Below are 27,451 nucleotides of genomic sequence, written 5' to 3' on the forward strand. Positions count from 1 at the left end.
AGAATTGTGAAAATAAATCTCTGTTGTTTGAGCCACCCAGTCTGGGTTATTCTGTCATACCAGGCTGAGTTGGCCAGGACATGAACCAACTACGATAAATCAGAAGTGGTTCCCTTGAGAATTCCCTGGTGGTCCAGTGGTTAGGACTCCATGTTCTCACTCCCAAGGGTCTAGGTTCAATCCCTGGTTGGGGAACTAAGATCCCCTAAGCCACACAGCATGCCCCCCACCAAATGTGGCTCCTACAAACCCCACTCAGAGAAGCCTTGGAGGTCAAGGCCAGGTTCTCAGGAAATACTGTTGTAATAGATCACTGATGCCCACAGTTCTGCAGTGAGAGAGAAGAGGCCCATGTCCTGGGTTGCAGCCCTTGGGTAGATTTTTCACACTGATTTTTTCCTGCCAATCCCTGACACTGGCTTAGTGAGGATTGGCCTTTCCTGTCTAGTTAACCCTGACTGAAGGCTAGAGAGTATAACATGGCATGGTCTCAAGTCTTCTTGTTTTATTATCACTTTTAAAATCCAACTGATAAAAACGGCCAAAATGCTAATCACACTGAAATGTATGAGAAAGTAACACCGAAAACAAGCTCTTCAGAACCAGAATATCCAAACACAGTTCAATGCATTTTTTCTGTTTCCAACCTTAGTTCCTCTCTGCCTAATTTTCTCTGTTTCCAGATTATTTGTAGCCAGCTCTGAGGCCGAGTTGCTCTTCACGGTGGTTCCAGACTGCAGAGCAGCGGGGCTGAGCACCAGAGCTCATCAGTGTGAATAAGCCCACGACCCACCCTGCACCCAGCTTGACCTCTAACTGCACGAACCTGGGCAAGTACCTAGAGCTCTTCAAGTCTGTTTCATCATCTCCAAAACAGGGATAATAATACATTCCTCATATGACTGTTGGGAGGATTCACTGCAATAGTGAATGGAAAGGATGTAACACCGTATCTGGAACATAGTAAGTGCTCAATAATGGTCACTGTTTTTGTTGCTATAATTACAGTAAATATCCTCACAAATGGAGGCTCCCCGAGCAGGGTAAACCAATATGCCAGCAAGGTCAAAACAAGCTTGATTATCTTTGCTTAAATGGTTGGAGAACACAGAGGCTTATACAGGTTCACCTCTGAGCACACAAAAGAAAAACTGCTGCCCATCTTTCATTCATTCACACCTTGAAGTATTTAACCTACACAGGAAATATTTTCTGTATGTTCAGCTCCCAAGTATTTTCTTTTAGTTTGTTTTTAACTGGAAGATAATTGCTTTACAATGCTGTGTTGGTTTCTGCTCTACAACATCGAGAATCATACCACCTCCCTCCTGAGGCTCCCTCCCACCTGACTCCCAATCCTGACCCTCTAGGTCATCACAGAGCACCGGGCTGGGCTCGCTGTGTTACACGGCAAATTCCCACTAGTTATTTCACACATGGTAGCCTACATATAGGGCTTCCCACTCAGTCATTTTTTCTAGAGGATATAAAAGCACTCTAAAATGATACATTCTTAGAGTCAGGTAGGAAGAAATGCTTGCAGAAGTCACACTTCTGCCAACCTTCTCAAATTTGGGAAACCTTTTTATAAGCATCTTCCCAGCTCCACCATGGGCAGAGAGTGAATGCGCTTCTGCTCAAATAATTGCAACCACGGGGAACTCAGCATTGGGAGACAGCCCTTGTAAGCTACCATGGTCCTCCTCGTGGAGGGCTCTTTTTCTTAACCACATCAGCATCAACATCAAAAGTCTGCACTCAGGGAACAAGACTCGAGGCCCCTGAGAGCTGGCTGAGCCCGGGTGGCTGGTCCACGGCCACCTCCACCGGATCTGGCACAGCACCTCAGGACCCGGCGCGAGCAAGAGCTGCTGGATGGACGGGTGGGAGGGTGGGAGGGTGGGAGGATGGGTGGATGGATGGGTGGGTGGATAGATGGGTGGATGGATGGGTGGGTGGATAGATGGGTGGATGGATGGGTGGGTGGGTAGATGGGTGGATGGGTGGGTGGGTGGATAGATGGGTGGGTGGATGGGTGGGTGGATAGATGGGTGGGTGGGTGGATGGATGGACGGGTGGGTGGGAGGATGGATGGATAGATGGGTGGGAGGGTGGATAGATGGGTGGGTGGATAGATGGGTGGATGGGTGGGTGGATGGATGGGTGGGTGGATGGACGGATGGATGAGTGGATGGGTGGGTGAGTGGATGGGTGGGTGGGTGGATGGGTGGATGGGTGGGTGGGTGGATGGATGGGTGGGTGGGTGGGTGGGTGGATGGGTGGGTGGATGGGTGGGTGGATGGATGGATGGGATGCCTACTCTGGATGCTATAGAATAAGTTATACATATTTATTCCCCCATCATACTACAATTTAGAGTTCAAGGCACGCAAAAAATGCACAGTCTCCACATTGAAGATCTGGGGAAATTTCATGTGAAATAATTCTAGAGTTGTAACTCTCCTAAGAGCTACAAACTACTCCAGGCTTGAGTGTCAGCAATTAACTCCACTTGAAAGTGAAACACCTGCTGATTATAGGGGTGTGAGAGGTGGTCAGATGAAAAAGAGTCTCATTCTTTTTCAAATATTAACTCTAACAGATGCCTGAGAGAAAATTACTGAGAACTGCATTCATTTCCAACTGTCTTCTTCTTTTCTTTAATCTCTAACGACATGTAACCTACCATGTATTTTGTACTTAATACAACACCTGCGAACCTCATAGAAATGTCTGCAACTCTGAATTAGGTCACAAGGACAGACTTTGGACAGAATCTGTTTATTCTTCCCCAAAATGTGCCTTCACTTAACTGACAACACAGTCTCTTTCTTATATTGAGTCACCAGATTTATTAACTGCTATATCTCCAGAACAAGATTGCTTAGAGTACTTATAATATTTATTGTATTACATATAAATAAATAAATGCATTCACTTTTATTAATAATAAATAAGGCAAGGCACCTTGTTCCAAACTGATTGTGCTATATTTTGCTTCTTTTCCCCCCTTTTTTTGCAGAATGTCATTTGCTAAAAGTTTCAAGTCATGCCCAATGACTAATGTATTGTTCTCTTCCCAGGAGGGGGGGAGAAGCATGAGGTACCTGGTACCCAGCAAAAGCCCTAACGGCAGAGTTATCAGTGAAATTCCTCCAAGTGACAAAGGGCTACAAGAGGGGTTCCTCGCTGGTACAACCAGGTCACAAGCCTAAGAAGGCTTGACGGGTGTGGCTGGCTCCCTCCCCAGGGCCCGCTCTGTTTCCGATCTGGGCTTTGCTGGCCAGGCTAGGCTCCTGCCCCTGGCTCTCTGTGGGACCTCAGGCTCCAGGAATTTGGACCGAGTGGTAGAGACATCGCCGACAGAGACGGCAACTGCCAGCTTCCTCCCTATGCTGTCTTGTGATTCAAAGCAGATTCTGCTCAACTTTTTTAAAAGGGGGAGCACGTTAACACCGGAGACCCACAAGAACAGGAGTCAGCAAGGAAACTCGGACAGTCCCATCCAAGAGAAGGTGAGTGAACAGCTCGTCTGCAGTGAATCATGGCAGGGACGTGGTCACGGGGAGCCTAAGGGCATGAAGGGTTGATTCCTGCATCCCTGGGGGAAATGATAGGAGCATCAAGACCACTGGGACTTGGTCATTTAGAAAAGACCCTGGACTGGGGCTTCCAAACACACACAGAGAAAGACCCCCACACCTGTGCACACCCCCACCCCATGATGCCTTTGTGCTCAGGTGCAGAAGGAAAGAGCTGAGAAAAAGAGGATACTTTTCCATGCGGGGCCTTTATCTGAAATAAACACCGTTGAGCCCAGTGGCTTTACATGCGAACTTCTCATCCTCAGATGACTTCTTTGGGCTGGGACCCTCTCTCACCAATCCTGCCTGATATCAAAGTCAGACAACTGAACAGAAGTTGCCACAGGCTGTCCGTGTGGCACAGTCACTGAGACCACCTTGTGCCTCGCTTTCCTCTTCTTTGCATTAATTTCCAGCAAACGCACTCTCTTCCTTGAAGGGGTACATCTCTGTAGCGGGAGTTCTATCTGTAGCATTCTACTCTCTGTGAAAGTGTCCTTTTTATGAAAATAATTCACATCACAAGCATTCTGATATCCTAGGCACAGTTAGCTCATGGATCAATATTTTAATGTGCATTTATATGCCCAATCTTTCATGGATCACCCAGAGGAGACCAGGACTAGAGTCCCAGACCTGTTTCCATCCCCATGTTTTCTTAAATGACCCACTGAAGTCTCTAAACCTCATCATCTCTATATTTGCAATATAATAACAGCTACCTTATAAGATTGTTGTAATGATTAACTGAGAAAATACAAAGTCCTTTTTAACAGAGTATATTATTTGTTATTACTATTATTATTACTGATAGACTTGGCCCAGCTCTGAGCTAACTAAGTACTGAGAAAAATGATGAGACGTACTTTTCATGTTTCTGAGCCAACATAATGCTTCTGGTCTGACCAGAGCTGCACCCAAGGTCATGCATGTAGTAAGTGACAGTTGCTCAGTCACCCAGTCATGTCCAACTCTTTGCGACCCCACGGACCACCAGGCTTCCCTGTCCTTCACCATCTCCTGGACTTTGCTCAAACTCATGTCCATTGAGTCAGTGATGCCATCCAACCATCTCATCCTCTGTTGTCCCCTTCTCCTCCTGCCTTCAATCTTTCCCAGTATCAGGGTCTTTTCCAAAGACAGACCAGGCCTAAAATCCAGGTTTTCCAACTCACAGTTTGATTTCCAGCGAGTGTTTCTATGGCCGATACAGAGACGCATTCCGCTGCGGGCAGAAGGGTGATGGGTAACAAGCCTGCGAAGCGATCCTCGGCCAGCCCCAGGCCCGCTTCTCTGCAGGATGGAGTGGCTCCTGCCTCACTTGCATCTCTTCCCTCCCCTGCAGGAGCCATGAAGTCTCTCCTGCTGGCCCTCTTCCTCCTTCACGCCTGCCCCTCCGGAGGAGCCAGCAACCTCCATGAGGACCTGACGCTGCTGAGGACGGACCTGGCGCTTCGCCTGTACCGGAGCGTGGCCACAGCCGGCAACCAAACCAACCTGGTCCTCTCCCCCGCCGGCGCCTTCATCCCGCTGGAGCTCCTGCAGTTCGGAGCCCGGGGGAACACCGGCCGGCAGCTGGCCCAGGCCCTGGGCTACACCGTCCACGGTAAGTGGGCCGCTGCTCCTCCTACTCTGCTGCTCACGCCCACTGCCCTGCTCACACTCACGGCCCTGCTGACACTCACACCTGACCTCACACTCAGGCTGCCTCGGGTGGCAAGCAGAGAAGGCTGCCCACTGGCAAGTGTGCAACAGAAGGCGTTGACACTCTACGTCGTGGTGGTGGTTGTTTAGTCCCTCAGTCTTGTGCATGGACAGTAGCCCACCAGACTCCTCTGTCCGTGGGATTCTCCAGGCTGGAATACTAGAGTGGGTCGTCATTTCCTTCTCCAGAGGATCTACTCCACCCAGGGATCGAACCCACGTCCCCTACATTGCAAGGCAAACTCCCCACCACTGAGCCACCAGGGAAGCCCACATCGTGGTTACTCTTGATAAAATTTCTAAGGTTCCCTTCTACCCTTGGGTTTGGCGGCAATTTCTCAATTGCATTTTACAAGCCCTTTTAGAATGCTTACTAGATGCCAGAAACTGCTAGAAGCACCTTACCAATACAATCTAATTCACTGTAGCAACAACCCTATTGAGGTAGGTAGTTATCTCATCATCCCTATTCTAGAGATAAGTCAATTTAGGCACACAGCGTGTAAGCAAGTTGTCCAAGGTCACACAGCTAGCAAGTGATCAAGCTGGAACTCAAGCCCAGGCTGTCTGGTTCCAGAGCCCATCCCACTGTCACAAATGTGTGGCTTCTAGGCAGAGTCATAATTACCAACATAATTCGACATTTATGAGTTTAAGCTGGAATTCAAGCCCAGGCTGTCTGGTTCCAGAGCCCACCCCGCTTTCATAAATGTGTGACTTCTAAGCAGTCATATTTACCAACATAATTCAGAACACCTCTGCCAGTGGGGGCAAGAGTCTTGTGATGCCAGGCCAGCCACACCTGGCCCCACTTGGGGCCTCTGGCATGGCCTGGCCCTGGTCCCAACCTCCCAACTCCATCCGAACACAAACACTTTACACACACCTTTTTTGTCTAAGAATAAGATGCCAGTGAAAAAGGAGGAGAGTTAAAATTATATAAATTAATCCTTTTTTAGAGCACCCAGGAACTAATACCGAGACAGTCACAGCAAGAGCTCCCTTGGAGTTGGCATCTTGAGTTGGCAAGGTGAACACTCCAGACAGCAGGCCACAAGGCACTACCTGTGTGTCCTGTCCCCACCCCACCCCCATCCATACCCTGTCCTCTGCCAAAATAATTCTTGTGAGACCACTGGCCGACCTGCAAAGGTTTTCTCTCTTAGGATAAGTGAAGACAAACATAAGTTATCAAGTTGAATTTTGCCCGGCAAGTATATTATGGAAATGCACGTATCCATGGAGTTACTCTCCAGCCACATTAGATTCAGGGCAAAGCCATCCATCAAGGATTTCTGAGCTCCTGCTTTGTGGGCTGGTGCCACGCCAGGAATTGAGCAGCCAGGTATATGAGGAACCCTTTGGACACAAGACTCTCAGTCTCGTAGGAACAATGCTCACAGAAACACATTTTTAATAAGGGGCAGAAAGTGTACTTTTGTGAAATACATTCGTACCGGGGAGGGAATGATTTATTCCACTAGCAGATCAGGAAGGCTCCCCAGATAACAAGACACCTGAGCTGGGTTATGAAGAACAAATAGGAATATGAAAGAGGGGCGGGCATTTCGGCCTTGAAACATTTTCTCACAGAAGTCAGGATTAGGGGGAAAGTGAGAAATGCAAATGGAGTTACCCTGCAGAGACAGGGAACTGATGACGGTGCCTTGCTCTCAGGTAAAGTCAGGGTACCTGCTTAAGCAAAGTATGGCGATTAACAGGGTTCCCATAGAGCCCATTCAAGAACTACCAAACGTCCAGAATGCTTAATGGTCAAACTCTGGGGAACATAATCCCACTTTTTTTTTCTTACTTATAAATGGCTTCATTATCTCATGGATCCACGGTTAATTATTACAAACAGGAATGTGCTGCTTGCAGAGTTCTAGTTAATGGAATACCCCTGCATTTGTTTGCCCCCACATGGCTCAGAGAATCACATGGGTGCTGATTAAGTCAACCTGCTCCTGCCCACCACCTGCCCTGTCCCAGTCTTTCTTTTACAAAGGAGCACAGACCAGGAAGGTGAACCCACAGCCCAGGGGCTTGGGGCATTGGTCCCATCTGATCAACAGAGCTCTATCTACGTTTGCAAGGAGACAATGGGCGCTTGTCTTCTCACCGACATCCGGCCAATAGGTGACCACCAACAGCTTGGTTTTTTTTTGTTTTTTTTTTTTAATATTTATTTGGCTGTATTGGATCTTAGTTGTGGCACATGAGATCTTTGATCTTTGTTTTGGCATGCAGGATCTTCTTTTTCAGCTAGGTGTGTGAGATCTAGTTCCCGGACCAGGGATTGAACCCAGGCCTCCTGCACTGGGAGCAAGGAGGCTTAGCCACTGGACCACCAGGGAAGTGCCCAACCACCAGCAGCTTTGCCAGTATCCCCACCAGCTGGTCCTAAAGCTGGGCATGAGTTTCAGAGCAGGCACCAGTGATATCCCCAAAATATCTTTGTTTTCACCACATGAAAATATGATTTCCCAAAAAAAAAAAAAAAGAAAATATGATTTCCCAATGGTCCAAGTTCTAGGGATTTCCAATGCTTTTCCAAATCAATTAATAACACATCTCAGCTTTCTGTTACACACAAGAACAATGCCGGGAACAGAGGCCTCAGAGATGGGGGTGGGGAAGAATTGTTTGATGACACACGTGGACTCACTTTTACAGTTGTTATATCACTCGATCCTTATAGAAATCATATGCAATTGCCAAGCCTCCTAAAGTCCCTGTTTTACCAATGTGACAAGAGGTTAATGATTTGCTAAGACTCAGCTCACCCAAAAGGTGAGTGATAGAGCCAGGATTCCAGTTCCAGATTTTCTGACTCCAAATCCTGTGTTCTTTCCTCAACTCCTTAGCCTCCCTCTCAGCCACCAAGCAGTCATACAAATTTATCTAAGCCCCCTGCCTTCATTATTTTCCACCAGACATGGCTTCCCAGGTGGCACAGGTGGTAAAGAACCCACCTGCCAATGCAGGGGAAAAAGAGATGTGGGGTTCAATCCCTGGGTTGGGAAGATCCCCTGGAGGAGGGCATGGCAACCCACTCCAGCATCCTTGCCTGGAGAATCCCATGGACAGAGGAGCCTGGCGAACTACAGCCTATGGGGTTGCAAGAGTCGGACATGACTGAAGTGACTTAGCACGCACACACATATCCTCACTACTCTCTCAGCCCAACCAAATGCTCTGCACATTGTCCTAAATTTAACTCTCTTTGATCAGCACCACAAAGATGGTTCTGGCCAGCTGAGAATTTGATATACATTAACTTTAAAATCCAGAACTGCCCCCCTCTAGATTCAGTGTCACATTCAAGAAGTTCAGTTCAGCTAATATATTGACAAGGAATGCTCTTTCCACGCTGGTCTCTCAAATGAGTTAAAAGGCTGGTCTGCAGCAGGACTCAGAAAAATACCATTTCTTCTAGCATTTTCCTGCCACCCTGTGCCATTCCAAGGACCCTTCCTTCAAACTCTCCACACCTCCCCAGTACATCCCTGATCTGCTGCAGTCCTCCCCTCCCCTGCTGTTACAGCCACCCAGGCCCTCCAGCAGGAAAGACGGCTTTGTAGGAGGGGGAACGGGAGGGGAGAGGAATCGAGGCAGCAGTTGCAAGGGCTGCAGGGAAAGAGAAGTTTGTCACCATGCAAGTCAGTCCTTTTTGCCCCATTGCAGGACATGGCAACCCACTCCAGTATTCTTGTCTGGAGAATCCCCACGGACAGAGGAGCCTGGCGGGCTACAGTCCATGGGGTTGCAAAAAGTGGGACACAACTGGGCGACTAAGCACAGCAGAGACAAGACTAGGAAACGCAGGCAACTCAGCCAAACAGGAGGCTCTGTGAGGTTCTCCCCAGCAGAGGGGCAGACTGTTCCCAGCCCACCTGTCCTTCACCTAGCAGGGAGCAGGGGGCGGGGGGCGGTGAGGTACCACCCCAACAACCAGATGACACTGAGCAACTTTATTAATCTGTCTGAACCCCCGCTCCCTCATCTATAAATGCGATCATCATTGCTCTTAATTCGCAGGGTTGTTGAGAGGATTTAAAGTGATCCTGCTTGCAGAGGGTTTAGCGGAATCTGTCAACCTTCAGCATTTTTTATTCTGATGATATAGATTCATTCCAGCAGCATTTAGAAAACCACTTCCAATGTGCTAATGGTAGGGACAAACCAGGCTCCAGCTGAGATAAGATTTCTCAAGCCCACTGACTCTGCACCTTGGACATGTGTATCTGGAAGGATGGCGGGTCCCCTGGGCCGGAGAGGGTGAGAGGACAGAACGGAGAGCTCTGTGACACCTCCTAAGGTCACGTGACACTGAGGCCCACAGACACATCTCCGTTCACCCCTGCAGACAGTCTACATCCTACAGGGATGTGATTCGATGAGTATTTATGACCCTTCCTTAGGAAAGGACAATCTGATGAGTGCTATTTTTTCATTCACAGTTTTTCTCATTAAAACAAAAACAAGCACTTCAGTTAGGCTGTAATTCCCTAGGCTATGTATTTATATATGCCTTGAGTTCAGTTTTTACAGCGGTAGATTCTAAGACGTGGCTTTGGTGGTGAAAGTTCTGTGGAGTAAACCTGCCCACAACCACATCCTACAGCCTGGTGGCTGGGGACCCTGGCCCGGGGTGTGTTCTGGGTGCCGTTGCCCCCAGAAGGACTTTAGCCAGGCAAGTTGGGGGCGGTGGGGGGCTGCGTCTGCTGCTATCTCCTGGCCTGGCCTCTGTGAGGGGACATGGAATGGACAGGCACCCAAGCCAGGTAGGAGGTCATTCCACCTGGTGCCCTGGGAGAGCCGGTGGAGGTGGGGTGGGCAGATAGAGGGTGCAAAGAGCCTGGGAGTCACGGGGGAGACTTGTGGGCAGCCAGGGGGCCGTCCCTTAGATGAAGGGGAGGCAAAAAGGAAAAGGAAGGGCCGTGTTCTACAGGCAGCCTGCCTCGAAGGGGTCCTGCTGGCTGGAAAAGCTCTGTGTGCACGGGTCAGGAGGGTACGCCACTGTGTCGTGACTCAGCAGTAGATCCACATGCCCAGGGGAGAAGAGAAGCCACAGTTGTGAACAAAAGCGTGAAAAAGAATTCCACCGTGAATATGCAGAGAAGGAAGCGGCCTCCTGCGTGAGCTGTAAATGACTAGAAGTCCACCATCAGGAAGGTAGAAGCTATGGACTCTTTCAAATGCCTAGTATTTCAACACTCTCACAGGTTCCCGCTGACATGAATAATGGGCTGTCTGCTGGGGCTCAGAGAGATGGGGGGATGGGAGGAGTCCTTACCTTTCCCCTAGATTTTCCAGGTTGAAAGCAGAGTTCCACAAAAGACTGCATCCAAACGCTACTCAGACATGCAGGCGTGGGGATGAACATGAGACCCTGTACCAGAGATATCGGCAATTCAACACCCTGGTCACTGCCCTGCACTGCTACTCGTGACGTTCCCCATAAATCCACTGGCCTTGTACATACTTGAAGCCCCTTGCCCACCAGCCCAGGCCTCTCTGCTTTGGCACTGCTCCATATATCTGACTCGGAGAAGGAAATGGCAACCACTCCAGTGTTCTTGCCTGGAGAATCCTAGGGACAGAGGACATGGTGGGCTGCCGTCTATGGGGTCGCACAGAGTTGGACACGACTGAAGCAACTTAGCAGCAGCAGCAGATATCTGGCTCAAGAAGTTTAGCAAGCACAGTCTTTGGGAGATTGGTAGTGTTTTTCTATCTGACTTAATCTCAGCTAGATTTGGGCTTCCCAGGTGGTTTAGTGGTAAAAAATCCACCTGCCAATGCAGGAGATGAGGGTTTGATCCCTGGGTCGGGAAGATCCCCTGGAGAAGGAAATGACAACCCACTCCAGTATTCTTGCCTGGGAAATCCCATGGACAGAGGAGCCTGGTGGGCTACAGTCCATGGGGTCACAAAGAGGCAGACACAACATAGCGACTAAACAATAACAGCCTGATTTCTTTCAAATCTAGCGTGGTTTCTTCCCCCTCGACTTTTCATCTGTGGATCCAGGTTAACTCCTGAGCAACTGAGCTATGACTTTTCCATACTGACTGTCTACGGTAGATGAACCTCAGGACTAAGAGTAGAGAGGCAGGGGTCCCATTCCCATGTACCCAGCAAGCAGAACCAGGGGTAACTCCTGTCTTACACTCACCATTTTGACTGATCTTCTTTGCAGACCCCAAGGTCAGAGAATGGCTGCGGGCTGTCTATGCCGTGCTGCCCAGCACCAGCCCGGGTGCCAAGCTGGAGCTGGCCTGCACCCTCTACGTGCAGACGGGGACACCACTCACCCCCTGCTTCGTGGATCAGGTCTCCCGATGGGCAAACAGCAGCCTGGAGCTGGCTAATCTCAGGGAGCCCAACAGCACTGCCATGCTGGCCAACGGATGGGGCCCCAGGCAGACCGCAGGTAAAGGAAAAACCATCCACCTTGATGAGGTTAATGGAGGAGGGCTGGGGAGACAGGTCCCAGCTGTTACCATCAGAAGTCATGCAATGGGTACACGGGCCGCCCTCACCTTCAGCAGAGGCTTGTCCTCTTGGGAAACCTGACCCTCGAGTGAAGCAGGGCTCACTTTTGGTTCTGTTTGGTCTCTTCCCCACCCCCACCCCACCCCCAGGGACAGACACACACCACCCCCGCACACACCCCCCACGCAAAAGGGTGCTCTTCAGAATCCCAGCAGAGGGGGCCCAGCAGGCTTTGTGCCATGCAACATCCCCAGGTGTGTTTCCACTGAGCTCTATTCTCATCAACCACTAACCCTCTTCAATGCAAAATGCAGTAGGAGCCCAAAAAGTGGTTTCTTAGGAATTTCGCTGAAGGAAATAACTGTATGTAATAACAGTATAAAATGTTTAGCCCAGGGTTATCAAAGGAAAAGACTGGTAAACAACCTACCTGTTCAGCAAGTAGGGATGGTTTAATGAAAATCAGCACGCGCACTTTGCAGATGAAAATCAGCACGTGCACTTTGGCGGGCTACAGTCCATAGTGTAGCAAAAAGTCAGATAGGACTGAGCACACACACATATCATGCAGTTGTAATGACCATCAAAGATGATGAACGTCACGAACACTTACTGAGTGCTCAGTTTATTTCTTCAGCACTCTTCTAAGTATTCTGTGGTGACAAGATCAGTTTTCCCTCACAACAATCCTGAGAGCTACGTGCCATCATTGTCCCCATTTTAGAAACAGAGAAACAGAGGCACAAAGAATCGGGCCTCTAGCCCTGTATCCACAGAGCAGGGGATTCTAACCCAGGCAGTCTGGCTCCAGCGTCCTTGATGATTACAAAGGTTACAGAGAACTAGGGAGAACACTGAAGACCCGATGTTTAAAAAGGCAGAACAGGGAACATGCAGTTGATGAATTAAGAAACAATATGTGGGCAGGGTGCAGAGGTGAACTGTGAGCATTAAGATCTTTACTGATAAGGAGGCTTCCTCTTGCAGTTTGCTCCAACATTTCACAATGTCTTTCAATTTACTTCAAAATGCTTAACTCCCTGCTGCAGCTCGTGGAGCTGCCAAGAGGCCCAAGGCCACGGTTAGTTGCTATCAACCCCAGGGGTGAACGGCCCTCTAAGAAGGAGATGGTACCGCTGAGAAGACCGGGGCCAGGCTGCTTGGGTTCAAGTCCAAGGTCTCCATCTTGGGCAAGTGGGCAGATGGTGGCTTTGTTGCTCACAAGTATGTGACCTTGGACAAGCTTGGTGCCCCATTTTTAAAACTGGGAATAACAACAGAACTGGTAGGAGGAGTCGAGGAGGGTTTGCTAAAGCATTGAAGACAGAGCCTAGCACAAAGTTTGTGTTTATTAAGGGGATAAAGAGCTGGAGGAACACCGTCCCTTGACAGGCGGCCAGCCAGCTCCCCTCTTCGGTAAGGCAAGAGACTTAAAAGTCCGTGCCCTGGAGGTCATCATGTAAACAAAGGCTCCGCCAGGGATGAGGCCCGAGAGCACTTGGGGCAATGGAAGTGGGGGCTGGGGGTGGCACTGTGAAGCATCTTGGGGGCACAGCACCCAGTCTCACTTTTGAGTCTCACCCCCGCCCCCGCCCCAGGGGTCTGCCTGAGCAGGGCAGGCCTTCTGCTTCTGGGAAACAATCCCAGCCAGAACTAGCCAGAACTAACTGGAACCAGCCCGTAGCACCCACAAGCTATACATTAAAAAAAAAAAAAAAAAAAAAAATTAAAGCCTGGTCTCCAACGGCAGCTCTTTACAAACACACAGTTCCACAGTTAAGAGTACGAACAAGCAAGCCACAACCCACATCTGAGGATGCCTCACGCGGGCGACAGCGTCTCAGCGGCCCCCTGCTCTCTGCTCGCAGGGGACGGGCCGGTGGGCTCCACGTGGGAGCGCGGCGGCGGCGCGGAGTCTGCGCAGCTGGTGCTGGTGAGCACCGTGTCCTTCCAGAGCGCCTGGCGGCATCAGTTCTCCTTCTCGGACACTCAGCTCCTGCCTTTCACCTGCGCCCAGGGCCTGGCCCTCGAGGTTCCCATGATGTACCAAATGGCCGAGGTCAACTACGGTGAGCGGGAGGAGCCCGGGAAGGGAGGACTGGGCTCTGCTCTAAAATGATGCGGCTGAGTGGGGTGCCAGGCGCGTCGTGGAGTAAGGGAAGACCAGGGAGGCGGGACTCAGGACAGTGAGGGAGCAGATGGGGAAGAGAACCCCGATTTCATGCCTGGCCTTTCCCTCTGCATGGAGCAAAGCGGGGAGTCATATTACTGTTTGGGCAAACCCCTTCCCCTGGCAATCACCCCCTCAAGATGAACACCTGCCTCAGTGTTTGGTGCTGAGAAATGCCGGGTGGTGGAGAGTCCAGTCTAGAAGATTCCCTGGAGCATGTCCACCCGGAAGTGCTCATCACTTTGCCTGCCCATCCTGCTGGAAGTCACTCATCCCCCTCGTGGTGGGGTGCACCTGCAGCCCCCCTTCCCAGCAGACTGTTGTGTGTGCTGTGGATGCTCCAGGGTGAGGGGCCCAGCAAGACCAGGGAGGAAGGGCCTTGCCGCCTTGCCTGCCTCACATCTCCTCTCCTGGTCACCCCTCCAAACCCTGGTTTGCATGCTCAGCCCCCTCCAGCTTGTGGGACTAATTATGTTCCTATTCCAGAAGAAGTCAGTGAGACTTAAAACAGTGTTTTAGGAGCTTTGGTGTTGGGAACACTTGCTATCATCCTGCTTTGATTCCATACAGGACCCTTGTGAGTTCCCAGTGCATTTATTCATTAGCTTATTCAACCAATAATTATTCACTGAGGTCAAGTAAGATGGGAATGAAAGAATGTCTGTTGAATAAGTAAACATACATTTACAAAGGATTGTATTGAAAGTGAAAGTGAAAGTTGCTAAGTCCTGTCCAGCTCTTTGTGACCCCATGGACTGTACAGTCCATCGAATTCTCCAGACCAGAATACTGGAGTGGGTAGCCTTTCCCATTTCCAGAGGATCTTTCCAACCCACAGATCGAACCCAGGTCTCCCGCATTACAGGTGGATTCTTTACCAAATGAGCCATTGAGCTGACCAAAAAGTTTGTTCAGATTTTTCCATAAGCTATTATGGAAAAACTCAAACAAACTTTTTGGACAACCCAATAATTCTTGCTCCTAACACTTTCCTGTCGCTGCTGTGACCCATGCTGGTTGATCTGTCTGCTGGGTGATGCTGGCAGGCGGATTCTGAGATGTTCCTGTTCTCCCCAGCACACAGTGCAGGGTGGCTGGCACACAGTGGAGGCTGAGCAAGTATTTACTGAGCAGATACAAAAAGGAGTATGAACCATGTCCCTGTCTTTCCCTACTGACTGTAAGATTTTGCTGCAGTGGCCACTCGGCTCTGCTGTCTGTCCACCCTAAGGCCCAGGCCTCCCTGTCCTCCCAGGGAAGGGATCGAGCCTGGAGTTCTGCCCGGGACTGGGGCAGCCACAGGCTGCCAGGTCAACCCAGCTCACCTAGATTGCTCCCAATTGTTTGCCCGTCTTGGTCCATCACTGGGTCTAGCCACTACATCTGCATTCACCAGAAACCCTCTCTGGGTCTCCTGATCTCTGGCCACTGTGTCTGCTGCCACCTGCCACCTGTCCCATCACACACTTCTGAAATTAGGCTGTGCCCAGTGGCCTGGACTTGTCCTTGGCCAGTCATGGCCATCACCCACAAGCTCCCAGCTGTCCATCCTGAAGCCCACTTGTTTATGTCACAGGGTACAAATTATCAGTTCAAATCCATCCTGAACTCCTGTTTCCTTAGGTCTTTGCAATGCTTTGTGCTTCCCAGGTGGCTCAGTAGTAAAGAATTCACCTGCCAGTGCAGGAGACACAGGAGACACGGGTTCAATCCCTGGGTCAGGAAGATGCCCTAGAGGAGGAAATGGCAACCCACTCCAGTATTCTTGCCTGGAAAATCCCATGGACAGAGGACCCTGGTGAGCTGCAGTCCATGGGGTTACAAAGAATTAGATGTGACTTAGCAGCTGAGCATGCTCCACGCATGCATGTGCAGTGCTTTAGACATTGGGAAATTTCATGTGACATCTAGGCTTAGAGCTCTGGTTGCATGAGTGTGTGCTAAATCACTTCAGTCAGACTCTTTGCAACCCCATGGACTGTAGCCCACCAGGCTCCTCCATCCATGGGATTCTTCAGGCAAGAGTACTGGAGTGGGTTGCCATTTCCTTCTCCAGGGGATCTTCCCAACCCAGGGATTAAACCCAGGTGTTCTGCATTACAGGCAGATGCTTCAATGCAGGAGACACGGGTTCAATTCCTAGGTCAGGGACAATCCCCTGGAGGAAGGCATGGCAACCGACTCCAGTATTCTTGCCTGGAGAATCCCATGGACAGCGGAGCCTGGAGGGCTACAGTCCATGTGGTCCCAAAGAGTCAGACATGACTGAGCAACTTCACTGGTTCACTGGTTACCACTAGCGCCACCTGGGAAGATTTTGGTTGAAAGATAGGAAAATCTGACACCAAGAGCCTGGGTCCTGATATGGTAACAACAGGCCAGGATTATAGTGGCTGTCCCTTTAAGAAGGGGTTTGGCTCTCTCCTGTGCCAGCACCCCCACCCTGCCCAGCTACTGCAGGCCCGGGGACTCAAGCCGCATGAGAATGTCTTAGAGACGTTCTAGGTCTTAGGATCAGCCAAGGTGGCCCACAAGCTCCCAATGGTCTTGGTCCTCAAACAGCTCCCTGAAGGTGAGGTGGATACCTGATTGTTAATGAAATTCATTGTTTCCAGTTCTGGGAGCTGGCCCCTCCCAGTGTCCGGCACTGTCTGTTTCCTTGGGCTCCCGGGACAGAACTGATTCCCCCATCCACTGAATCCCCCAGGCCAGTTTCAGGACCCTGCGGGCCATCAGGTGGGGCTGCTGGAGCTGCCATACCTGGGAACTGCGGCCAGCCTACTCCTGGTCCTGCCTCGGGACAGAGACACACCGCTGAGCCACATTGAGCCCCACCTCACAGCCAGTCTCCTCCACGCCTGGACCGCCAGCCTGAAGAGAGCCCGGATGGAGGTGCTCCTGCCCAGGTGAGCAGCTGCATCGTCCTGGCGGCGGGCTCCTCAGACTGCTCCAGTTGGCCAGACCTGGATTACAGAACCCGGGCGGCTGACTCTAGGGTCTGTGCAGTTACCTTGGAGAGTGCCCCCTAAATCTTATCACATTCTAAGAGTATACAGCCATCATTTTTCAAAACCAAACAGGCAAGATCGCTTATGCAGTTGAGCATATATAGATATAATTCCCATCAGAAGGCAAATTGAGGCATAAAAGTTGAAGGCTTTACATCCTTGCACTGAAGGTTTCATTCTTTCTAAAGAAAGGCGAGCCTTTCTTTAAGAAAACCCAATAGGTACAAATACAAAACCCCAAGAGGTCAAAAAGTTAAATGATGGTGCTGGATTTTGCTTCTCCAAAGCAAAACCAATTTGCAAAACTCATTACTTTACAAAGGGTTCCTCAAGGAGCATCTCTAAATGATAAGCTTCATTTGAAATCAGAGTAAATACATAATTAATTTGGAGACCAGCAGTTAAACAAAAAAATTATCCGAGGGTTCATTTGCAGCATGTGGATTCTTCATGCTCCTCCCACTGGCCACCTCGGCCTCCTCCACTGACCAGGCTCTCTGCATTGCTGAGCCAGAGGCCTTGGCAGGGCTCCCTCGAGGAGTTAAAAATAAGTCCAGGCCCTGGAACAAAAAACAGAGAAAGAGAGAGAGAGAGAGACCAGTGAGTGAAGGGCCAAGGTCTAAAGTGGGATCAGCCTAGCGAGGGCAGAAGGTGAATTAAACTCAGAGATAACGCCTGTCTCTCCAAACCAAATATTTGGACCCCAAATCAAAGCCCAAAGACTGGCTATTTCAGCAGATCTTTCTAGCATGGAGCAGAAGCAAGCCTGATGTTTCTTTTATGTTTACGAGAAGCTCAGCAAAAGAAGAAGAGCTTTCAAGGCTAACAATAGAGAGAAAATGCAGCTGGGAGTAGGACTTTGCTACAGTCTCTTTGAGTGTAGGAGACAGATGGCTGGCCTCATCCTGGAGCAGCTGATATAAGGAAGAGGCCCCAGGGAGATGCCCAGCGCCACTGAGAACTATTCACTGGTGCTGATACTGCCTTTAGAACTTGCCATCCCTTGAGAAAAGATCCCAAAAAAACTTTGGAGGATGGGGAAGGGACAAGAAGGCAGAGGTCATAGTAACCCAAGTATTCATTCACACTTGACCTTATCTGGATTAAAAAAAATTTTTTTTTTAATCTCTCTAAGACTATTCAGCCTGCTATCTGAGAAGAATAGAAGTTTTTAGGGAAATAAAACTTCCCTTACCCTTTAGGGGTGTTTCACAGGCAAAACTAACCAAGTTTATTGAAAAGACTGTTCTGACTTCCATTGAATTTTCTTGACACTCTTGTCAAAATCAGTTGGCCATAAATATAGGTTTATTTCTAGACTTCCAGTTTTATTCTATAGGTACAAATGTCTGTACTTTTGCCAGTACTGCACACTCTTGACTGCTTACTGTAGTTTTTTAATGCATTTAGAAATCAGCAAGTATGAGTCCTTCAACTTTGGTTTTCTTTTTTAAGATTGTTTTGGCTATTCTGGGTTCCACATCTTTCTGTGTGAGTTTTAGGATCAGCTTATCAGTTTCTGCCAAATAAATAGCCAGGTTCTTGATATGGACTTTGCTGACTCTGTAGATTAACTTGGGGAATATTGCTTTATAACAATATTAAGTATTCCAGTCCATGAACACAAGATGTCTTTGATTTTCTTCAGGTTTTCTTTAAGTTTTTATCAATGGTGTTTGTAGTTTTCAGTGTACAGGTTTTGTTAAATTTACTTCTAAGTATTTTATTCCTTTCAATGCTGTTGTAAATGGGATTTCATTTTCAGATTGTTCATTGCTAGTGTAAAGAAACAGTTAATTTTTGTATCTTGATCTTGTATCCTGCCACCTTGATGAACGCATGTATTGGCTCTAATAGTTTTTTCTCTGTGTGTATGAGTGTGTGTGTGTGTATTCCTTAGGATTTTCTATATATAAGACCAGGTCATCTGTGAATAGAAAGAGATTTAGTTCCTTCTTTTGATTCTGGACACATTTGCTTTCTTTTTCTTGTGTAATTGCCCTGTACACCCTTCAGTAAAGTGTTAAATAGAAGGGTGATCATCTTTATCTTGTTCCTGATCTAGGGGGAAAGCATTCAATCTTTCATCATTAAGGATGATGCTAGCTATAGGGGGTTGTAAATGCCCATTTTGAGGCTGAAGAAATCTCCTTCTATCGCAAGATTGTTAAGTGGTTTTTGTTTTTATAAAAGAATGTCAGAGTGCTTGGACAGGTACTTTTTCTGCATCTCTTGAAATGATCACGCCACCCTTGTCCTTTATTTCATTAATATGGTTTTTTACATGGGTTGATTTTCATATGTCAAACCCACCTTGCATTCCTGGGAGAAATCCCACTTGGTTATAGAGGTATTTATGTGTTGCTGGATTCAATTTTTTAATATTTTGTTGAAGATTTTTACATCTGTATTCATAAGGGACACTGGTCTGTCATTTTCTTGTGATATCCTTGTCTAGTTTTGGTAAAGGGTGTTTTTTCTAACTCAAGATATCTTTATAGCATCTCTCCTGGCCTGGCCTTCATAGCCACACAAGAAACAAATCACTGTCCTCTTTCATAGTCATACCTCGTTTTTACTATTGTCTTTAGTTACTAAAAATGGTATTACCTAGCTTTATCTCCTACCATGACCACAATACGTGGCTTCAAACATACCTTAGCTCTTTCTCAATATCAATGAGAAACAATAAAACCACAGTGGTAACAATAAAGCGCTGCATGAGCTGTACTGGGCATTGTTCTGAGCACTTCACCAGGATTATTTCACTTACTATTCACAAAACTAAGAATTGAGCGCTAGTATTGGGCCCATTTCCTAAGTAAAGAAACCGAGGCAAAGAGAGGCAAAGTTGCTTGCCCAGGTTCCCTCTGCTAGTAAGAGGCTGAGCCAGCATTCAAGCCTAGGCACTAGTTCCCAAGCTCATGTTCTTAACCACTATGTTTCAGTGCTGAGAGTTCTCAGAAAACTGCAGTTTAAGGATTTAAGAAAATTTCAGAGAAGGCAGTCTAAAAAATTTTTTTGAGGAACTTCTCTGGTGGTCCAGGGATTAAGACTCTACACTTCCAGTGCAAGGGGTGTGGGTTCAACCCCTGGTCAGGGAACTAAGATTCCACATGCTGAGAGATGTAACCCCTCCAAAAAAATTTTTTTTTTAATTTTTGTGAAATATCAGCATACTTAGAGAAAAGTGGTATCTTTTTTGGAAACTATGGCCAAGATTCAGAACACACATTTACGGGAAAATCTGATACCTTTGTTTAAAATATTGGGCACATTGTCTTGTATGGCAGTGAAGAACTTGGATATTTAACAGTCTGGGACAGTATTTTTATTCTCCTATAAGAGTTCTGCATGATTTATAGAAAAGACCATCTAAATTCCAAATTGGAGGTTTTTTGTTCTCAAAGGAAAATTACATCATTCGTCCTTTTAAAGCCTCCTTCAACGGTAAAGTTTTAAATGCCTTGCCCTGGAAGAAACATGATAAAGTTGGTGGGCTGGTTTTTCCTGCTCTCGGGACTTAACTGGGAAAACTGAAGACCCACGCTGCACACAGCAAACGTGAAAATATGTTGTATTAAACAGAAAAATGTTCAACGAGACACTGTTAGTTGGCAGTTAGTCAGCAACTGCTTTTCTGCACCTACTGTGTGTGAGAGGCCACCCAGGGGGCAGGTGGCAGGTGGCAGAGTCTAGACACCAAGAGCACAGGCTCTGCGCTCCATCAGCCTTGTCCAGACGCGCTCCATCGCAGACTCAGGACGTCCTCTTGGGCACGCTCCTTAAACACTTTAAGCCTCAGTGTTCTATCTGTAAAATGAGAATAATAACGCGGTTACATGATGAAGAGATGAGATCATCCACATAAAATACTCGTTGTAGTGCCTGGCACATGGTATGCATGCGTGCATGCTCAGTCGTGTCCAACTCTTTGTGACCCCATGGACTGTAGCCCACCAGGCTTCTCTGTCCATGGGATTCTCCAGGCAAGACTACTGGAGTGGGTTGCCATTTCCTACACATGGTAAGCACTCATTAAATATTAATTATTATGAAGAAATAATGAGCCTCTTCTCTCAAATAGTTTACAGTATCATAAATAACACTAATAGGAAACAGACCATTCTATACATCAAAAGAGTGGAACAAAGTGCTTAATGGGGCTTAAAGAACCGAAGGTCACAGAACAGCCGGGGAAGAAGAGGAGTGATCGCTGAACTGAGCTTAGAGGAGAGGATAGTACAATTCAAATTCAAGGCAGACCTGGAAAGAACAGCAGAAGCAAAGGTTCAGAGGTGGGAGAGGGGGCTGTGGGATCAGATTAGTCAAGGGGTCGGGGTGTGGGAAGGAGCAGTGACAGATGAAGTTGGAAATGAGTCTGGAGCTCCCTGACTTTGAAGGGAGGGGGTTGGGGTGTCATGTGATGAATATCAAAGTCCACTGAGTGAAAATCCTAAGTGAAAGTGTATATCTTTTGTTGTTTTAGGTTTAGGATCCAAAATCATTTCGACTTGAAAAACATTTTATATTCCTGGGGAGTCATCGATCTTTTTGATCCACTCAGAGCTAACTTGAAAGGAATTTCAGGTAACAACAGTTCTTTTTCCAAGCTTATTGGCATTGTGTGTGTGGCGGGGGAGGAGGTGATGTTTTTAATCAGTAAGCATGCACTGATGAAGGGGTTCACACCTATGAAGCCTTTAGAGGTAAACAGCCAGAGTTGATGTGGCTTAAAAGAATAAAGAAAGTGCTTTACTGTATATAAGAACATGCTGCTTCAGATGCTAGATTTGGGTTGGACTTTGTGGGGGCGGGGGTGTTTCTTGAGATGACCTCTAAGCACCACACCTTCAGAGTGAAGTCAGTGATGAGGGGTCACTATACAGCTCCCCTCCCTCTGCCCGTCATGATAGGAGATACCAGAGATTCTGGTACAGCAGAGCCCATCGTTCTGACCTCCCACCATCACTCTTCGTTTCTATCTCTCCCTTCCCTCCCTCCCTGGACCTCTCTGTCTTCTTCAAATGATCTTACCCTCATCCATCCAACTTCCTTTCTTCAAATTACTTCCACAAATTATCTATAACCTGGCCTTAAAATGTTCTCCCTCCCAGAGTCTGTATTAGATTTCATGGCTCATAGTAGACAAGCTACTACTAATCTACAGGCTCTGTATTCACCTGTGGTCTGACAGAACTGACATCTAATGTTAAAAGAGAGGGGAAGGCCAGAACCTAATGTTTCAGAATCCTCCCAGGAGACCACTGGTGAAGCTACTGCCACCTCCAAAGACTCCTCAAGTTCGTTGCTGCTCTGGATAGTAATGAATTATCTGTATGAAGATGACCCTGGGGCAGGCATTGCCTTGGTTTTGAGGCTTTCCTTGCCTGAGGAGCTTATGAAACCTCTGTTTGGAATGCTAGAACCTCATAGCTCAGACACGTTTTCTAAAGCCTTGCTCAGATTTTTTTCTTCAGCCATCGCAGGAAAAAAAAGGGAGTTTAGTCCACAACAGAGTCTCAGCTTGGGTATTAGATGTGACCAGTTAGACTCCACAACAGAGTTACTTATCAGAAAACACAGGAGGCAGGCTCTATTCTAGGTTATTTATAAACCACCAGCTCTGAACTCATTGCCTAAACATGCAAAGAGATAGTAAGCAAAGCAATAGTCAAGTTTGGGCCCAGTGTCCCCCAGCAATGCTTGGCACACAGTGGGGAGCCAGTAAATACTGTTGACTTGATGAATGACGCTACCAGAAATTTCCCCTGGTGACACAGACATAATCTGGCACTGCAAGGAAAAGAAGACTAGAGCTAAAGACTGAGAGGCAAGGAAAGAGCAAGGGATGAAGGATTTGTGTGCAGTCTATCTTTAATAACACAATCCCATCACAATCTTTTTTTGTGGCTCTGGAGCTCAGCTATGGCATTCCTGTTTTGACCAGCCTAATTCAAAATTTGGGAGCCATTCTGACCTTCTCTTCCACACTGCTACATTCCAGTAGTCACTGTGACTCACTGCTTGTTCCTTCATCATTCTCAGAAATACATCCTAAAAGGCAGTCAACCCTGTGTCCTCAAAAAGAATTGAGCTCAACCCACATGATGCAGTTCTCCTATCAGTAAAGACCTCTGAGGCTCAGAGCTCCTTTGACAAGATCTAACAAGCAGCTGAATATTAAAAAGAACCTTTTAAAATACCTAACCTCTTGTTTTACAATGCAATTAAAGTCTACTTATTTTTACTCAAATCAGCAGAAATATAGGCTTATGGAACTGGCTTGTTAAACAAGTATCAAGCAGTTACCACACGCCAAGTGGGAAGCTTGCATGCCTATTTCCTTCAGATAAAATATATCGACCTTACAATCTTCTCCCATAAAGTTTTATTCCTCTAACACACGGATCACCAAATGAGGGCCTACCACCTGTTTTTATAAATAAAGTTTTATTGAAACACAGCCACTCCCATTCATTTAAACTCACCCATGGCTGCTTTCCTGCTATAATGGCAGAACTGAGACTTTGCAACAGATGCCATATGCTCTGCAATGGCTAAAATATTTCATATCTGGCTTTTTACAGATAGAGTTAGCCGTCTAAAACATTGCTTTCCAGTGTCCTTCTTTAAATATGATCAATAGACTGACTAGTCACTTCTGTGCCTAAGTAGGCTGTTGACTTAATTCTGGAGACACAGCCACTAAATCTAACAATTGTTGTGTCATCACCTAAAATGGGATAGCTGCCACCCATCTCACATCTTATTTGCAGAGATGAAATTATCATATAGCAAAGCATCAGCAGAGAGCTTGACAGAGAGTAAGTGATCAGAAAACGCTGGTCTCCCATCGTACAATTAACAAGGGGCTGCAACAGTTTTGTACTACTGATGGACACTCAACAACCACTGGGAACATTTGTTTTTTTCTTTCTATTTGGTACCAAAGCCCAGAATCAAGTTCCCCTTCTCCATTTGAAAGGCACTCATTTCTTCTTTTATGGCCTCAAATCCTATTTTTGCTGCATGAAGAACTTGATGGAAATCATTTCAAGGCCCAGCTGGGCCTAGGCTGTTTTTCTCCCTAGAGAAAAATGCCTTAGCACTACATGTTATGAAGCTTTTAAGAATAATGCCAGTTTCACTTACACTAAAGTCACCAGCTAGAGATCCGCTTTCTGAGCAGTCCCACTTCCTGTAGGATGAGCAGGCTTTGATACCAACCCAAGCTTCCTAATCTAAGAAATAGTCCTTGTGCACAAACTTGAAACTTTGAAGAAACTGTCTTATTAACTTTTGTAACTGGTTTCCAACCTCAGCTCGGGAAGATGTACAAGCTCCCTGTTTCTATGATGTGAATGAACAAACCAGCCAGAGTTGTTTGGTTGTGAACTGAAGTTAACTTATGCCATACCAGTTACTGGGCAGAGCTGCAGTAGGTCATCAAGATGGCAACATACGTCATTCCGGACTTCAGTCTCTTTCCCAAGAAGACCAACTAGCAAGTCTCCATACATATGTCAACATTGTAGAAATGCCCTCACCTGGGGGGTGAGGCTGAAGCACCCCTCTGAAACACAGAGACTGAGAAGGACCACATTAGAAAGTAAGAAGAAAGGGCTTCCCTGGTGGCTCAGGGGCAAAGAATCCACCTGCCTGTGTAGGAGACATGCATTCAGCCCCTGGGCTAGGAAGATCCCACAGAGCGACTAAGCCCATGTGCACCACAGCTATTGAGCCTGTGCTCTGGTGCCCAAGAGCCACAGCTACTGAGTCCGCGCGCTGTGACTACCGAGGTCCACATGCCCCACAGCCCATGCTCCACAACGTGAGACGCCCGCACACCACAGCTAGAGAGTAGCCCCGGCTTGCTGTAACTAGAGAAAAGCCCGTGCAGCAATGAAGACCCAGTGTGGCCGAAAGTAAATAAAGTTATACTTTTTTAAAGAGGCATAAAAAGAAAGTAAGAGGAATGGCTCTTTTCTGACCACATCACCACCCACTCCAGGCTGACACAACTCTGCACTCAGAGTGCCCCCTGGTCGGTCCTTGGTTTCTCCAGTGAGAGAAGAGGCCCAAGGTGGACATCTGGCTCATCCAGCGCATTGAGTGCTTCAGGACACATCCTGGCAGACCCGCTCAGGTCTTGCCTCATGGATCAGAGAGATGGAGAAAGGGGGTAAAGCCTACAGCATTCAGCACCTACACCTTAAAAGAGCATACTGCAGTGGCACCTGAGCAAAACCCCCAACCAGGAGCAATGCCCATGGGCAGAGCCAAGCCAGTGGCCCCATCTGGCCAGAGGGCTCAGTTGGCACTTCTGGGATTTGGGTCTCTGGTGAAAGGGCCACCACACTCCCAACTCACCCAGGCAGAAAAGCAAGTTCACAGCCTACCCCAGCCACCAAGCATAGTCTCATGTCCCGCTCATGTAGGAAGCCTGGCCAGAGAACCCAGATTGCCAAGAAGCCGGTCCTACGGCCCTGCTTGGGCAAAGAGCTAAGTCAGACGCCCTGCCCAACTGTTGAGCACAGTCCCTGACACCACATAACCAGGAAGCCTGGTCAGGGACTGTGGATGACCCTGGAGCTCAACCCCATGGTACCACTAAGCCGAAGCCCAGCCTGTGGCCCCACCTGACACACAGCCCAGCCAATAGCACCACCCAGTCAAGAAACACATCCTGAGTCCCCATCTGACCAGGAATGGTTGCAGAGTGCAGCCCACAACTGCCCAATCATGGTATCCAGTCAGTAGTACCATCCTGCCAGGGAACACAGCCTGCAACCTCACTCAACCAGAGGTGATTACAGAACTAACAGCTCAACCCGACCATGAAACATAGCCAGAAGCTCCACCTGAAGAGGAAGCCCACCCAGTGGCTCCACTTGAATACACAGTCCAGCCAGCAGTCCCACCCAACCAAAGAGCCCAGCCAGCAGCAACCCCTGCAGCCTCAGAGCATATGCAATAGACTTTTTCAAATGGAGACCCTGATAGAAGGCCTCACCCATCCATAGCTGCTAGGAGCTGACTGGTGAAGGTCTTTTTCCTGCCACAGCAAATCTGTAAAGTCTGGGAGAGCGGACTGCTTACTTTAAATACATACATGTTAATGCAAGGAATGAAGGAGCATGAAGGATTAAAAAAACATGATACAAGCCAAAGAAACAAGTAAAACCCCAGTAACTAACTCCAGTATGCTTTGCCTGGAGAATCCCATGGACAGAGAAGCCTGGCAGGCTATAGTCCATGGGGTCGCAAAGAGTCAGACATGAATGAGCAATTAACACTCACTCACTCAACTACATAGATAAATGGAGATCTATGAACTGTCTAACAAAGAATTCTGAGTAATCCTCTTAAAGAAGTTCGGTAAACTACAAGAATGCACAGACAGACAAAATTGGGAAGACAGTACACAAATAAGTAAGTCCAAGAAAGAAACAAACTATCAAAAAACCAAAACAAAACAGAAATCCTAAAGCTTAATAATACAATGACTGCCCTGAAGATTAAGAGAGCTTCAACAGCAGAATTGATCAAGCAAAGGAAAAAACAGAAAACCTCAGTGAATTACATTTGAAATTATCTAGTAAGAGGAGCAAAAAGAATAAAGAGTGAAGAAAACCTACGGTAGTTGGCTTTCTTCAAAGCCAGCAATATATACACTAAGGGAAGGAACAACATATACACTATGGGAATCCCAGAAAGAGAAGAGAGAGGGACAGAAAGTCTGTTTAAAGAAATATTGGCTGAAAACTTCCCAAAATTGTACAAAAATGGGCATCCAGATTTATGAGGGCCATGACCCCAAATAGGTTGACCTTGAGAAGGGCTACCCTGAAAGACATTATAGTCTAAAGACAAAGAATTTGGAAAGCAGCAAGAGAGGAGGACTTTGATGGTGGCTCAGATGGTAAAAAATTCGCCTGTAATGCAGGAGATCCAGGTTCAGTCTCTGGGTTAGGAAGATCCCCTGGAGAAGGAAGTGGCAACCCATTCGAGTATTCTTGCCTGGAGAATACCCACGGACAGAGGAGCCTGGTGGGCTGCAGTCCATGGGGCTGCAAAGAGTTGGACATGACTGAGCAACTAAGCATGCACACAAGACAGAAGAAACCAAATATTTAGAAGAAACCAAGAAACACAAGACAAGGAACCACTGTAAGACAACCAGTGATTTCTCAACAGAAACTCTGAAAATGGCTGTTATCAAAGCGCTAAGAAATAGCAAGTTTGGAATTCCCTGGTGGTTCAGTGGTTAGGACGCTACACTCTCACTGCTGAGGGCGCAGGTTAGATCCCTGGTTAGGGAACTAAGATCCTGGAAGCCGTGCGTGCGGCACAGCCAAAAAGAAAAACAAGGAAAGAAATAGCAAGTGTTGGTAAGGATGTGGATAAAAGGGATCCCTTGTACACTGTTGGTAGGAATGTAAATTGATATAGCCACTATGGAAAACAGTATCATGTTTCCT

The 27,451-nt window shown here is 47.6% G+C and overlaps 1 protein-coding gene across 3 annotated transcripts in view; it reads left to right on the forward strand.

Annotated features, from left to right (window-relative positions):
* Positions 1-3,182: 3,182 nt before the first annotated feature.
* SERPINE3 (serpin family E member 3) overlaps positions 3,183-27,451 on the forward strand; it is a 31,500-nt gene continuing 7,231 nt past the window's right edge. The window contains exons 1-7 of one of the 3 annotated variants that reach the window (XM_043891593.1): positions 3,183-3,515; positions 4,930-5,190; positions 11,494-11,727; positions 13,658-13,858; positions 16,667-16,865; positions 21,457-21,557; positions 24,293-24,562. In XM_043891593.1, coding sequence (XP_043747528.1) covers positions 4,935-5,190; positions 11,494-11,727; positions 13,658-13,858; positions 16,667-16,865; positions 21,457-21,557; positions 24,293-24,369 — 1,068 coding nt within the window. In that variant the 5' untranslated portion in view covers positions 3,183-3,515; positions 4,930-4,934 and the 3' untranslated portion in view covers positions 24,370-24,562. Of the gene's footprint in view, positions 3,516-4,929; positions 5,191-11,493; positions 11,728-13,657; positions 13,859-16,666; positions 16,866-21,456; positions 21,558-24,292; positions 24,563-27,451 lie in introns of those variants that run through there. The other 2 variants (XM_043891592.1, XM_043891591.1) reach the window with 2 other exon arrangements.

Source organism: Cervus elaphus, chromosome 30, assembly GCF_910594005.1.
Source record: "Cervus elaphus chromosome 30, mCerEla1.1, whole genome shotgun sequence".
Taxonomy (NCBI): Eukaryota; Metazoa; Chordata; class Mammalia; order Artiodactyla; family Cervidae; genus Cervus; species Cervus elaphus.